We start from the raw sequence: 14,244 nt of genomic DNA on the forward strand, positions 1-14,244 counted from the left end.
CAAATGACGGACACATGTAGAGAGATTTGACCCATGTATATCTACCATAATCGAATAAATTCATCAAGATATTCAATTCATCAGTTTATACAGTTCGTTATTGTAGTAGAGTTGCTTTGAGCTTTCTATGACGCTTGCTATTGAGATGGATGAATGGTCTGCAACTTCAGCGACGTTTGCCTCGGACTGCGTAGAGCTACCACAATGTATCGGAACCTTCATACCTGACGACAGCGGCATGTGGAAATTCGAGCAATAGTTAAACTCATGATCTCATAGAAGTCAGTCTTTGTATTCTGAAGAACAACGCTGATCGCTAGCTATGGAAGAGGCGCAAACCGAATGATGACAGGGCTACCCCTATTCTATTGCAGCCACCATTAGTCTGGGTTGCCAAGCATGATGACCGTCCATCGAAGGTCGTTCGTGCTTCGGGGACTCAATAAATCATATCTCTACCCCGTCTTTGACCTGATGGTCAACATAACGGGGCTGTTTGGTCACTTGAAGACGATTGCAAGACTAGGTAGGTATCTGACACACATCTCTACAGCAAACCCAAAGTTTTCAATTTGGTGCCCACGACGGTTAACGGCAGGTGGATACGGTAGATTCTCCGAGACGGCCCAGGCTGCCGCATTCTAGTATACCGGCTATAGTCCGCTTGGTATTACCCGCTGCAGGGCGGCATTTGCCAAGCCTCGAGCACCCAAGGGAAAGTAATTTGGCGGCTATTTCAGCTCGTATAGCACAGGGGTACTAGAGGCTGCGGCCTTCGCTACTGCACGCTCTATTTACGATATTGGGTCGCCGGAGCATCTGCAGGCTGTTGGCCCTCTTCACGCATTGGGCGAGTTGGTGTTAACACGGCCGGCCTTGATTGGATCACTTGAAATCCGGGGAAGTCATACGTTCTTCCAGCCAGTCGGGCTCCCCTTGAGGCCCTGGCTTGCCGTTCGTGGGTAAGGGTCCGGATGGCGAAGGCTGCTTGCTTGCTTGCTTACATGCATGCATGGGGAAGAAAATGCGGAGGCATCCATTGCAGCAGCAAGATGGATGCGACGTGACATAGGGATTCGGGACATGCAACCTTCGTCTGGGGTTTCTTATATAATATACTGCTCCGTTCAAGCTTACTCAAAGTTTCAGAAGGCAAGCCGCCGTCTTCACTCCAACCCGCCCCTTTTCCCCGATACTTGACGGATTGCACAGTCATGCTTTGGGGTTCCTTGTTGTTTCCCGCGCTCGTGGTGCTAGGGCACGCCACAGGCGCTCTCGCTAGACCGGCCGCGGGCGCCATACCTCGCGCAGACAGTCCCTGTACAGATCCTGTGGTGAGAAAAGAGTGGTGAGTAAGCCCGGCTGCCACCCAGTGGACTGACTGACACGTGTTGTAACACTGATCCAGGAGGGCTTTGTCGTCGGAGCAACAGCTATCGTACATCGATGCCGTCAAGTGCATGCAGTCTACACCTGGCAAGACGGCCGAACTCTACGCTGGCGTCAAGTCGCTCTATGATGACTTCCAGGCCCTGCATATCTCTCAGACGGACAACATACACTGGGTCGTGAGTTCTCATGCCCCTTCCGACTAGCAAGCACGTGTTTCCGCTGTTGAACTGGTTCTAATATGGAGCGAGTTATGAAACCCAGGGATTCTTCTTGCCATGGCACCGCTACTTCCTTTGGCTGTACGAGCAAGAGCTGAAGATGGCCTGCAAGTACACGGCTGGCGTACCGTAAGTATAGGCCACTAGAACGAAAGTTGCCACGATATCTCGAAACCATGCTAACAAGCTCCGCTCAGCTACTGGAGTAAGCCTTGACATGCCTGCTATTCAGGACCGGGGAAAATGCCTTCAAGTCTCCTAACATAGATCCCGCATAGACTGGACCCTCGACGCAGACACCAATGCGAAATTCCTCGCGTCGCCCGTATTCGACACAGTCCACGGCTTCGGAGGAAACGGCGGGTACGTCCGAGACACGGGCAGCAGCAGCAACCGCCCCCTCGGCCCCTCCAAACTAACTCACATCGCTATGGCGAGCGACGATCCCACCGCGACGGGCGGCGGCTGCCTGGCCGAGGGCCCCTTCGCCGACTACCAGGTCAGTATGGGCCCGGGCAACAGCACGGCGCCCAACCCGCACTGCCTCGTGCGCGACATCAACCCGGGCTTCGTGCGCCAGATGCTCGGCCGGGCCGAGAACGTGCAGTTGCTGGCCCAGCCCGACTTCTGGCACTTCACGCGCCGCATCGAGGGCGCGACGATAGGCAATAGTTGCCACTCGGCCGGGCATGGCGGCGTCGGGGGACGGGCGGGAGAGGTAAGTCTGCTGAATTCCCTCCTTCCAATATAGAATCAGCTGGCTAATCTACTGTTCATGCTCTTGGGCTGTAGATGTCAAACCCCTATTCCAGCCCAGGAGACCCCCTTTTCTACCTGCACCACGGTGTGCTTGACAAGCTATGGAACGAATGGCAACGCAAAGGTGAGTGGGACGTGCTGGCCCCGTTGCATTGCTTCTCCATATTGAGGCTGTGAATGGCTGACGCGTGGTGGCGAAACCAAAAAAGACTGGGAAGCCCGGAAGACGGACATGGGAGGGCCGGACACCCAGTTCGCATACCCGTACAACTACTTCGGCACCAGCCCAGCGTACAAGAACGTCACGCTGGACTTTGAGATGAATCTGGGCGCCATCGGGGGCATGAAGAAAATCAGTCAGGCCATGGACACCATGGGTGGGGAGTTCTGCTACACGTATGAGTAAGAAAAGGGGGCCTGATTGCCAGCTGAGGAGGATGATCAGGGAGGCCCAGATCTAGAACAGATGAAAACGAAATGTCGGCAGCACTAGTCCCGACTAAAACTTCGGAAACTGATTGTGTTTTTCTTTGTTTGGGGCATGCATCCGCCATCCCTGGCTGTTTGCTGCGGCGCATGACGTTTGACATTGCTTCGGCGGCGACTGGCCAGGTCCGGGGCTCCGAAGACCTCATGGGATGAACGCACTCAAACAGACTTTTATATTGAAAGCATTGCGCTCGGTCGCACCAAAAGGTAGTAAAACATTAGGTACAGATTGACAGAATATAGGAGGAGGCAAAAAACAACCATGGCTTATGTATGCTATGTATGTACGTACCTACAGCCCCGACAACTGGTCACGAGCGATATCAACAAAAAGAGCAAAAGACATATATCAGGTCCGCCTGGGGCTCGAACCCAGAATCTCCTGATCACTATTAATCGTAGTCAGACGCCTTACCATTGGGCCAACGGACCGATAATAGACTAGCAGCTTATTGAGAATCAATACTATGCAAAACCCGACGACCCCGCTGAAAAACAACGCCCAGTCAGTCGGCTAAGCCTGGCCAATGATCTATCGGCGCCAAAGACTTGGTACCTGATACTAGGTAGTACTAGTACTAGTATAAGTCCAGCTCTCAGCAGCTCCCGATGGTAGGCGCGTGGTCACCCACCTGCTGTCGCATGACGTTATTTTCGTTTACCCTCGGATGCCAACTTCAGGAACCCGGAAGGCCTTGGCGTTCTAGAACACGGCGGGGAGGGGATTGGTCGCTGCGTTCTACAGACGGGCAAGCCGAGCTCTCGTGATTGAAACAAGTGAAGGGACCAAGTCTTGTGCTCGTCCCGGGATCTTGGTGAACAGCCTCCCCGGGTCCAATTGGCACCATTGGCACCATTGGCACCATTGGCACTATTGACACCATGGTCATGGGTGCTGTTGGTGGAAGAACCTACCCTGCCAGGGATGCCCGGCGGACTTGCATAGTCACGACTCGCGCCACGTTTCCGGTGCTATAGGGATCAGCTCGTTCGCTGCCTCAAAACGACGCCCAAACAAAACCGCAAGAACATCAAATATTACGGGTCGCATTTGTTTCTTGGAAACTTCTTATTTCGTCTCCGTTGCCCATAAAGAAGACGCCGGTGTGACGCTCCATTGTCGGTTTCGCTCTCATAGGCAATCCGCTATCTTTCCACCACCTGCGCACGTTTGGGCAGGACTGGACAATAATTCAGCCTGTTCCAGACCAACTTGCATACGCATACCCATACCACGTCGCACCAAAGAGCGGCTGTTGAAGGTCATTCTTTCTGCCTATCAATCACAAGAACAAGATAAAGCCCTGTAAAGGAAGAGAAAGAAGCAGGCAAAGGCCAGAATCCATACCGTCTTGTCTCTCCTTCCCTCTGTCTTTCTGTCTCTCTGTCTGGGACACCAAAGCCCACCCAACAAAGAGAGACAAGAGGCCCGCCGCAGAACCAATGCGATGTCTCGCCGGGTGCCATATAAAGCTATAAGAGCACTCTGCAAGAACAAGAACAACAAGAAATGATACTGGCAAACGACACCTACCCTACACACCAAACACGACTCATCAACCCAGCGCCAAGCAAAGAACAACAACAACAAGCCAGCCGCTGTCTCGCCAGTTCGTCCCAAGCAGCCTCTGCAGTATCCACCACCATCAGCACCACCAGAACGAGAGTCAGGACCGGCTCCTTGCTCCCGTACTTCCTGCACCCCGCCACCGCCGCCAGCATGGCCACCACCAAAACCACCACCCTCACCATCACCTCGTCGACGGCGATCCCCTCACCGCCGCCGCGGGGCGCCCTGCGCCGCGCGCCGTCTCCCTCAAGCCCCGGCAGCAGCAGCAGCCGCAGCGATGCGGCCTCCTCGTCGCCCAAAAAGAGCGCCACCTTCTGCGCCGACCTGGCCCGGGACCTGCAGACGGGCGAGCTCGTGCCGCCCCAGACGGGCGACGGCACGGGCGCCGAGTACCGCGCCTGGTTCCGGGCCCGCCGCCAAGTGGAGCAGAGGCGGCAGTCGGTCCGCGAGCAGGCGGACCGAGACTTTGACCATGCGATGCAGAGACTCATCTTTGTGGTTGCTCGGTAGTAGTTGTATTGGTAATAGTAGTATAAGTCGTAGCATGCTCACCCGTCACTAGTATTGCATAGATTGGGTCTGGCCGGCGGAGTGTCACGAGTGTGAATGTATATATGTGTACAGATAGGGCCGGTCGCTTGTTGTTGATTATCACACACACCAGTGGTTGGTATATAGGACTAGAGGATGCAGAGTGTTTCCTTAGGATATGTTGGTCTGATCAGGGCCTTCACATGCAGCAATGTATCTACACTAAAGCTATAACCAATCCAATTGGACAACGGTTTCGAAATAAACTATAGTATCTTTACTCGCCCTATTAAATCAAATATCCTAACCTCTACAGCATTATAGTTTGCTATGTCGGGTGAAGAATCCCTTGTCACATGTGATGGTACACTTGCTTCTATCGTTGAATTGTAATCGTAACATCTACTGCTATCCTGCTTCGTATGTCTCGTTTCTTACGTCCTTCATGTGGAGGGGTATTGTAACCTATGCTATCCCAAACAAAACCCAACGCCAATTCAACTCCGTGCCCGAAAAGCAGACGAGTCCAAAGCTCTTTGTTGTACCATCTAGACCATGTACACAACCTCCCATGTTGTCTATACATCTATACATACACAGTCCCCCAAACAAACACATGGTCTCAAATGTATAGCCAACAAAAGAGAGGAGGCCAGCTATGCAATGCGTATAGCACATCAAATGACATTGCCTGCCATGCCCATGAACAGGGCATGCACAGCGAGACTCAGAGTCCAAAACCCGACCTTTTTCAGCCGCCTCACACGGCTCTGTTGATCTTCCACGTCGTTGGCGAAAGCCGAGTACACTTCTGCGGATACATCATTCATCAAGCCGCAGTCGAACACGGTCCATGACCCATCGAAGTCGGTGGATCGTTTGACAATGCGGCACCCTATGGGGATGTATGTTCGTTTCGCATTGATGTAGGCGACAATAGGTCGGACAAGCGCTTGGTTGACGTAAGACAAGTGCGAGGTAAAGACTGGCACAGATGCTTTGACGTCGTTGAGATGAATGCGGAGATCCATCACCAGATACCGAGGCGGTCCGCTCGCAGGAGACAGGATGGACATCGCTGATTGCTCCTCGGGTGGTGCTGGTGTAGACGGTATGGCTTCCGGATTGGCCTCGTCCGGGACGCTGGATGCTTCCGACACTGAAGCATCCTGAATGGCTTCACCTTCCTTGTTGCGGCGCGTATTGCTGTCTAAAAGATGCAGGTAGCGGTTCGATGTGACGGCTTCTTCGAGGCGGTCGTAGAACTCGGTCACAACTTTGGTGATGCTTTCATCGTCGTCTGCAGGGAACATCACGTCGGCGACTATATCCACGTTGCCTTCGTAGATCCAGCCGAACGGGCCTTCATCCCCTCTGTTCAGATGATCAATCTTCAGGCCGTCGATCCGGAGGCGACTGAATTTCTTCCATGCCTCTGGTTCACCCAGGTCTGATGCGACTCGTTCTTGGCCAGCGGCAACACCATGCACTTGGCGCGGGTGTATTGTGAAGAGCGATCCATCGTAAGAGCCAGACATGTGGGTTGCTGATAGCAAGTCGTAGAACAGATAGCGTTTCCTCAGTTGCGGAAGCTCGCCAGAGTAAATGCTCACCGAGTACGGCCGAAAACCGTCGGGCTGGTGGACGGTAACAAGGAGATCCTCCAGTCTGAAAGAGTCGATCTCGAAGTCGCCAGGCTGATGCTCATGCCTGTACGATAAGGGGTCAATATTCACAGAAGACCAGTGCACGTGCGTTCTATCGACAACGCCGCGAACCCCCTTCACTTCGACATCTTTCAAGAGGCCTTTGCCGTTCCACCACTTGGCAAAGGACAAGGTGACGTTGACAGTATTTATCGTGATGTCAAACTGGGTATAGTTGCCGTCATCTTCCTCGAGAATCACGGTACCGCGCTCTGCGGCAGCAACTGCAGCAGCGCTCGACGAGGACCCTTTGCTGACTGTAGATTTGATCTGGCCAGGGCGGCGCGAGACGAACACATTCCTGAAGGAGATGACACCATCCTTCCATCTAGGGACGATGGCGTTTTCAAAGACAACGTTGACCCCAGCGGATTGGGTGAGGTAGTCGCCGATCTTCTTTGCAAGAGTTTCTACACTAGTTGTTAGCATTATCCGACCTCGAACCGGGAGAAAAGCTTATCACCTTGCGCAAAAACCGTGTTGATAGAGAATATGATAAGCGAGACGAAAGTTGTCGTTCCTAGGAGAATCCATACGAGGTGCCCAAAGAGAAAGAAGGATAGAAAGGCCCCCCACTCATCCGTATTCCACGGTCTCATACTCCTAATAGATACCCACTTGAGGCGGACCTTCGTCCTCTGCCAGAAGCCATTTGCAGCAGCCAGGAGCTCCTCCCGTGTCGGTCGATGTGGAAGATGCGGCAGGTGCGGAAGATGGAAGTAGCCTGAATAGCCGTGGTTTGCTGCATCAGTCTGGCTGGGTTTAGTGTCGGGTTTTGGTGTTGCGACAGGCTCGGGCGCTTCGGTCTTCTTCTGCGACGTTGCGGATCTACTCGCATCTGGGTTCGACGTTGTTGATTTACGGCGATATGAAAGAGTCCGTCCTCGGCCAATGTGCATCCCCTGGCAAACCCCTGACGGGCAAGCTTCGCGAGGTGCGCATTATGGCCAATGCCACCGATGATAGCTGTCTCGGCCGCCGCTGTGCAAGACGCTACAGTATTGCCCGTAGAAGATGCCGGGGTACAGCCAACGAGCAGGAGGCCGCTCGAGGTAAAACTACGGCGCGCATTGTAGCCGTACGTTTTGGGAAACCGAGGATTAAGGTTCCAAGGTGTCTGGTGCCACGGCCGGGTGTGCGCGGCTGTTGAAAAGGCATTGGACTGGCCTAAACGTGCTTTATCTGCCGGGGACTGCCTGGAGGAGACTTTAGATGTGAAGAAGTCCAGCGACTCGTAGAGAGATCGCAAGGTCTGGCGCCCAAAGAGCATTGTCCTAGCTGTTGAAGACATTGCTGGCGACCATGGTGTCACAAGTGACGAGACAGCCGAAAGATGGGACAGAACAGGACAGGGCAGGGCAACCAAGGCGACGGCAGTGAAGGCCCCTGGTGGGATGGGGTGACGGTTGTGTGGTATGAAGTTAAGAGTCACGTTCTTGTTGATGTTGTTATCAAACAACTAGCGTCCAGGGCATGTTGAAACATGAGCGAGGCATGAACATGTGCAAGCCACAAAATCTCGTCATTGGTTTTGATGACGCGCTACCTGGATTGGGAGAAATTGCTTTCTCTCTCCAGCTCAATGCCCGCTGCCCGCTCTCAGTCTCGCCTTCTCCAAGGGCTCTGGGCTCTCAGTTCCCAGCGCTTGGCGGCCTGTAAAAGCTAAACCCCTGCCAAAAAAGCGTCGATTATCCGAGCTTCGGCTCCACTGAATCCCACCCAGCGCCACTCTCGACTAGAAGCGGGATCCCGTTATCGATAGCATCTCTTCAATTGTTCGGCCAAAACCCCCCACCTGCCGTATTTTTTTGACCAAAAATTTCCAGAGCCAGAAAAAGAAGGGCCCGCAATCGATAGTGGTGGCATACAGACTACGACCAACCCAACGACAACCGAACCACTTCCTTTGCCAAACCGAGACTCGACGACTCTCGTGACTCCGGAAACACTTGTTGCCTCGCAGAGACCAATCGACGGTTCATACCACACCGCAACCAGCCATGCCCGCCCCCACAGCGATTCTCCAGAAGCCCGTCGAGGCCGCCGCCGAGGCCCCCATCCCGCAGCCTGACCAAGATGACGAAGTGCTCCTGGACGCCACCGAGATGAACAGCCTGGACACGAGCGCCATCCAGCTCGTCTCCGTCCCCAACAACGAGGCGCAGATGGACGTCGACGAGGAGGGCAAGCCGCGCTTCGCGCCGGCCAGGGACATCGGCTCCGTGGCCCGCATCGAGTCGCGCAAGGTGCCCATCCCGCCGCACCGCATGTCGCCGCTCAAGTCGACCTGGCCCAAGATCTACCCCGTCGTCGTCGAGCACCTCAACCTGGCCATCCGCATGAACGTCAAGTCCAAGGCCGTCGAGCTGCGGACGACGCGCAAGACCACCGACACCGGCGCGCTCCAGAAGGGCGCCGACTTCATCACGGCTTTTGCCCTCGGCTTCGACGTGGACGACGCCATCGCCCTCTTGCGCCTGGACGATTTGTACATCGAGACCTTCGAGATCAAGGATGTGAAGACCCTCGAGGGTGATCACAAGGGTAAGCTCCCACGGCTGGTTGGACGTGCTGGCGCAGCCCACACGTATTGTTTGAAAGCTTCAGTCGCTAATATATCTCTGTTCAGCTCGTGCGATTGGCAGAATAGCGGGTCAGAGCGGAAAGGTAAGTGAATTAATATTCATTCATATCGCATAAAAGTTTCCTTTTTACGCCTTTGACTAACTTCGTTTTAGACAAAATATGCGATCGAGAACGCCTCGAAAACTCGAATTGTTCTGGCAGACAGCAAAGTACACATCTTGGGCGGATTCAAGAACATCCAAAGTAAGTCCCCGAGTCCCCGTCTTTATGCGTTGCTATTGACCCACATGCTTACTTCAACATCAGTCGCGAGGACGAGTATTGTGTCGCTCATCATGGGCAAGCAACCGGGCAAGGTATACAACGGTCTGCGTACTGTTGCGGCGAGGATGAAGGAGAGATTTTAGATGTATGCATCTGCTCATTTGCTGGCACGGACACGCGACGACGAAAACGAAGACGAAGATCAATCTGGTGAGCGTCAAGCATAGGGCGGTCGTAATCATGACCAGGCGTTAGGGGTACTGGCGTTGAATGCGATGTGTTTCATAGAAAGGAACGAAGATCATCTCAGCATCGATGTTTTTTGGACGTTTAGGCATTCGTGCAATTAAAGGGGGTATCATCGACATAAGCTAAATGCAACCGCTTTCCATACAAACTCGCACTGCTGTTCCTCCTGGTCTGTGTTACTTCTGCCTAACAGTTCCTGTATCAATCCAGTTCGCAATAGCCATGAACCTTCATTTTATATGCACCTCGATGCTATCCATATCCTCGATGCCGACCTCATCAATCGTGGTCTCTTCATCCAACGCCTCACCGTCAAAGTGAAGCACAACCTCCCGCTCGGCAGGTATCTTCTTCACTGTACGAAACGCCAAGCTGAGCTTCGCGACCTCGACGTTCATGGGGACCGTGAGGTTTTGTGTGCCGTTATCTTTTGATTTCAAGATGACCTTGATTGTGTTCACCTTTGGTGCTGGTTCTGGTGATGGTGCCCGATCGTGCTCATCATCTTCCAGCTCACCTAGCCGGCGCTTACGTTCCATGTTCTTCTCTCGTTGATATTTTTCAAATAGTTCAGATGTCCAGGCCTCGATGTGGACTTTCTCCCAGCCTTCAAAGCCATCCCTTGTGGTCCCGTGGATCGAATATAACTGACCGTCATTTTTCCGCTTGATGTCTAGGCTTGCGAGTGTGGTAAAATCATAGACCTTGTTGCCCCTCCAAGTGAAGAACATGGCGTTCAGGATAGATTCCGGTACCGGCATTTTTTTCTTTTGATTGTAAAATACCCACGATTGCTTGACCACACTTAGCTTTTGTAGTAGGTGGATTTTCACTCTCATGTCCGTGGTACCCTCAAGATGAGATTGTATATATATCTCTACAGCTTCCGGGGGCGTTGGGGATTTCGTCGACGCCGGGTTGGCTTCGTTCTCGGCATGCCGTTTTCGCATACGTTCACGGGCTTCTTCAATGAACTTGGCTGCAAACGGGTCGCCCTGGCTACCATCAGGTTCTACAGTGTCCAGATCGGAATCGGAATCCGGGGTCGCGGCACGCGACGGTTCCGGCCGGATCACAGACGCCTCCTCCATCGCCGCGGTATTGCCCCTGCTCTGCGACGGCTTGTCGTCATCGTCATCGCTACTATCGAGTGTGATTACAGTCGCGCGCGTCTTCGGCGATGACGATGGGCGGCTTCTGGCAGGGGCGGCAGTTGTTGTTTTTCGTGTTGATCCGCGAAGCTTGGACGGCGACCTGCCCAATTGCGCATCCGAGGCCTTCCGCGGCGATCTTTGCGTTGAAGGACAAGTGTTGGCCTCCTCCTCCTCCTCCTCCTCCTCGCTCAGAGTCAGAGAGACACGTTGGCGCTTCAAGTCGCGATCTAACGAATCACGATGCGCTTTCCCAGAGGCACTGTGGGAGTCCCTCAAAAGCTGTGCTTGGATTTCTGAATCGTCTACGGCGTCTTGATTGACCGTCTTTGCCTGTTTGCGACGCTGCGCTTTTGTGGCCGATTCTTGTTGCTGAAATGTGTCAAACAGATTAGAGCGCCTGAAGAACTCTACGCCATCCGGATCTGTTGTGGAATTGTTGGTAGGTGTCTCGACGGACTTGCGTTTGACAGTCCGTTTGAAAGGCAATTTCCTTTCCCGCGGCGCGGGAGGCAACGCGTCGGACGCAGGCATGGGAGTGCACGTGTGGATGAGATCCCTGGGCAAGTATGATGTACTTAAAAAAGCGGGATGAGGAACAGTCGCAATGATGAGTTGGTGATGCAAAAATGTCGCGAGATGCGGAGAAAGAGGATGCAGGTCACTCAGACAACGAACGAGCTCGAATCAGACACAACTGATGGCGCGTTTGTTTTCGTGCTGCCGGCAGCCCGAGCAGGAACAGGTTTGGTTTGGCCGGGTGTATGTACAGTGCATGAGCGTGATGAGGCTCCAACTGCGAATACTTGGGAGGATTTGCGCATCTAGAAAATCGATTGAACCCCTCCATCAAATGTAAGTACCGTACTCGATTGTCGCATGTACCTTGGTCGAAATGTGGCTTGACGAGCGCGAGAAAGGTACATCCACCAGCCGTACGAAGTAACTGGAGGTATTGGCAGTTAGGTTACTAATTTGGAAGTGCAGGTGCTGGAGGACGAGCAGGCAAACGTGGGGCGTGGAAAGGCAAGCGCCAAAAAGCATTGATTGGAGTTTACTCACCCATTACGAGAGTAACGGCCAACCTCGATTTCGGTGTGAAATAAAGCCTTAGCCCAACCAAACAACTACTACACCATCTATTCACCATAACTCAAGGCCCAGACATCATGGAGAACGGTGCCGTCTCTCAGAGCGAAGGGAAGGATCCTTCCGGTTTCCTTTCTGAAATTATTGGAAATTCGGTAACTGTCAAGCTGAACTCGGGCGTGGTTTACAAGGGTGAGTGGACGACCTCCCCCAAAAATCACCAGACGAAATGAAGTTTGCGGACTGACGTACCCCAACTACAGGCGAGCTGCAATCCGTCGATGGCTACATGAACATTGCTCTCGAAAAGACGGAGGAGTTCGTTAACGGTGTGAAGCGAAGGAGCTATGGCGATGCGTTTGTGCGAGGAAACAACGGTGAGCTCCCTCTACCCGTCTTGACGGTTTTCATATTATCCAAACTAATAAAACCGCAGTCATGTACATTTCGGCGGACTGATCAGCCCGCTCGAAGTGTTGCTTACTCGTCTCAATTATGGCGGCGATTAAGACACGTGGATTTTGGGGCCAAACAGTAGCAACGATCTAGAGACCATGCTGCTCGCGAGTCTATGGGTTATTGAACGACCGTACTGTGGAAATGTTATGAAACAATCTGGACCTTGGCCTTTCTATATCCTGTCCGTCCACGCAAAGTACGTTACGCCATGAAGTGCGATCTCACCGGCACCATTTCGCTGCACATCGTCGCCCTGCATCGCTTCTTTGAAAACCTTCACTGCTGCCTCTTTCTCCTCGCCCTTGAGGACTGCAATCTGGCTCAGAGTACTCAAGCGGGACCAAAGCGCATCTTCTGTGAGCCACACGGTCCATTTCGAAGTCTGCTCGCCGATAGGGAGGGAGAATCGGGGAAGTTGGTTGGTCAGTGTGTCTGCCAGCGCTTGCAATGGGTTTCCAGGCAGTTGTTGCTGGAAGACTTCTTTCCATTTCTGGTGCCTGAACCTGGGCAGGCCATCGTCCAGAGACCATATCAGATCGTTCAACTTCTGCTCCCACTTGGTGCTTGATTCCCATTCGCGCGGTGCGTTGTCTAACCAAGGATTGGCCCCGGATTAGAAAGGTGAGTACTGTAGATATTGGCCGACCAGAGTGACTTACAATCTTCAATGTTCCAAATCATCCCAAGCACAGCGCCGGGTCTCAGTACTCTGTGAATCTCATGTAATGACTCCGGTGTTGCGAACCTGTTGACACAAGTAAGCATATATCCTGGGGCACAACTGATGGCCCAGCCATGTAGAATCAACCTACCAATGAAAGGCCTATATTTCCCGTGGTCTGGTTAGTAAGTAAGGGAACCTCGTGGAACAGGGCGACTTGCCTGAGCTGCAATGCAAGCATCGCCCCAATCGTTGGCCACAGGCATCTTGTCGGCGGTCCCATCAACTACCTCTACGGCTGAGAGATCCTTCTCCGCAAGCTTTCCCCTCATCCCCTCATGCGGCTCGATTGCTTTGATCAGGAATCGCTCCGGCCGCCCTGCCAACGGTTCAGTGAATTTTCCCGTACCAGACGCGACTTCGACAATCTTCATGTCTGACTGTCCCGCGACCTTCAGGGCCTGTAAGAAGGCCTCTACGACCTCTGCGGGATATGATGGGCGATGGGCATCATAAGATGCAGCATCCTTGAAGCCCTCGGCCGCTGCGGACGGCAAAGTGGTATGAGACGCCATGGTTCTGCAGGCTGGAACACAGGCTAGCTGCTCGTTGTATTGCTGGTACGACAAATCAAATACCACCTATTGGTGTTTTAAGAAGTAGGTAGGTATTCTCTAGTGTGCGCTTCCCTCTAATGCGAAGTGCATTTTGATGCATATCAATTGTTGTTGGGTGCGGTTACATCATACCTAGGTCCCCTTGCTTTGGGGTATCACTTGTCCGACCACGGTCCACCTGTTGTACAAGCCTCTGCATATGTAGCTCCTGTACTGGCAGGTTTGGTCGGTGATACTCGATCAAGCTGCTCATTGACATACCCAGACACAGCTACTACTCATCGACTGATTTCGTATGAATGAAGTGTCTTTTACGCACATGTTACTACTACATATGTGTGTGGAAATATAACGGCTAAAGCTGGAAGACACAAAAGGTCAAGTCACTCGGAACTGCCTGGTGACGCACCCAAGATACTAATAATTGACGTCTTCGAATATCAGATCTGTTCGAGGTTTCCTAAACCTCTGCCTGGGGAAGGGCAAGTGCCACCTACCATGTT

The 14,244-nt window shown here is 53.0% G+C and overlaps 7 protein-coding genes across 7 annotated transcripts; 4 read left to right on the forward strand and 3 right to left on the reverse strand.

Moving 5' to 3' along the window:
* Positions 1–1,214: 1,214 nt before the first annotated feature.
* PG985_006527 (uncharacterized protein) lies at positions 1,215–2,775 on the forward strand (the record flags this gene model as incomplete). The annotated part of the gene is made up of 7 exons (XM_066826296.1): positions 1,215–1,348; positions 1,409–1,568; positions 1,654–1,739; positions 1,798–1,815; positions 1,878–2,328; positions 2,403–2,493; positions 2,540–2,775. The coding sequence occupies 7 exons, from the start codon at positions 1,215–1,217 to the stop codon at positions 2,773–2,775; spliced, it is 1,176 nt and encodes a 391-aa protein (XP_066685903.1).
* A 1,593-nt stretch (positions 2,776–4,368) lies between these two features.
* On the forward strand, positions 4,369–4,938 carry PG985_006528 (uncharacterized protein; the record flags this gene model as incomplete). The annotated part of the gene is made up of 1 exon (XM_066826297.1): positions 4,369–4,938. One exon carries the CDS (start codon positions 4,369–4,371, stop codon positions 4,936–4,938), a length of 570 nt encoding a protein of 189 aa, XP_066685904.1.
* Positions 4,939–5,636: 698 nt separating this feature from the next.
* PG985_006529 (Mitochondrial distribution and morphology protein 31) lies at positions 5,637–7,956 on the reverse strand (the record flags this gene model as incomplete). Its single annotated transcript, XM_066826298.1, has 3 exons — positions 5,637–7,075; positions 7,129–7,477; positions 7,498–7,956. 3 exons carry the CDS (start codon positions 7,954–7,956, stop codon positions 5,637–5,639), a joined length of 2,247 nt encoding a protein of 748 aa, XP_066685905.1.
* Positions 7,957–8,665: 709 nt separating this feature from the next.
* Positions 8,666–9,658, forward strand: PG985_006530 (eukaryotic type KH-domain (KH-domain type I); the record flags this gene model as incomplete). Its single annotated transcript, XM_066826299.1, has 4 exons — positions 8,666–9,209; positions 9,295–9,332; positions 9,404–9,494; positions 9,558–9,658. The coding sequence occupies 4 exons, from the start codon at positions 8,666–8,668 to the stop codon at positions 9,656–9,658; spliced, it is 774 nt and encodes a 257-aa protein (XP_066685906.1).
* Positions 9,659–9,994: 336 nt separating this feature from the next.
* Positions 9,995–11,449, reverse strand: PG985_006531 (uncharacterized protein; the record flags this gene model as incomplete). The annotated part of the gene is made up of 1 exon (XM_066826300.1): positions 9,995–11,449. The coding sequence occupies one exon, from the start codon at positions 11,447–11,449 to the stop codon at positions 9,995–9,997; it is 1,455 nt and encodes a 484-aa protein (XP_066685907.1).
* A 635-nt stretch (positions 11,450–12,084) lies between these two features.
* PG985_006532 (uncharacterized protein) lies at positions 12,085–12,463 on the forward strand (the record flags this gene model as incomplete). The annotated part of the gene is made up of 3 exons (XM_066826301.1): positions 12,085–12,196; positions 12,268–12,381; positions 12,441–12,463. 3 exons carry the CDS (start codon positions 12,085–12,087, stop codon positions 12,461–12,463), a joined length of 249 nt encoding a protein of 82 aa, XP_066685908.1.
* Positions 12,464–12,635: 172 nt separating this feature from the next.
* On the reverse strand, positions 12,636–13,699 carry PG985_006533 (methyltransferase; the record flags this gene model as incomplete). Its single annotated transcript, XM_066826302.1, has 4 exons — positions 12,636–13,054; positions 13,123–13,208; positions 13,276–13,286; positions 13,334–13,699. 4 exons carry the CDS (start codon positions 13,697–13,699, stop codon positions 12,636–12,638), a joined length of 882 nt encoding a protein of 293 aa, XP_066685909.1.
* Positions 13,700–14,244: the final 545 nt, after the last annotated feature.

This window comes from Apiospora marii (assembly GCF_038362585.1).
Source record: "Apiospora marii strain CBS 49790 chromosome Unknown utg000004l_segment0_segment0, whole genome shotgun sequence".
NCBI classification, from domain to species: Eukaryota; Fungi; Ascomycota; class Sordariomycetes; order Amphisphaeriales; family Apiosporaceae; genus Apiospora; species Apiospora marii.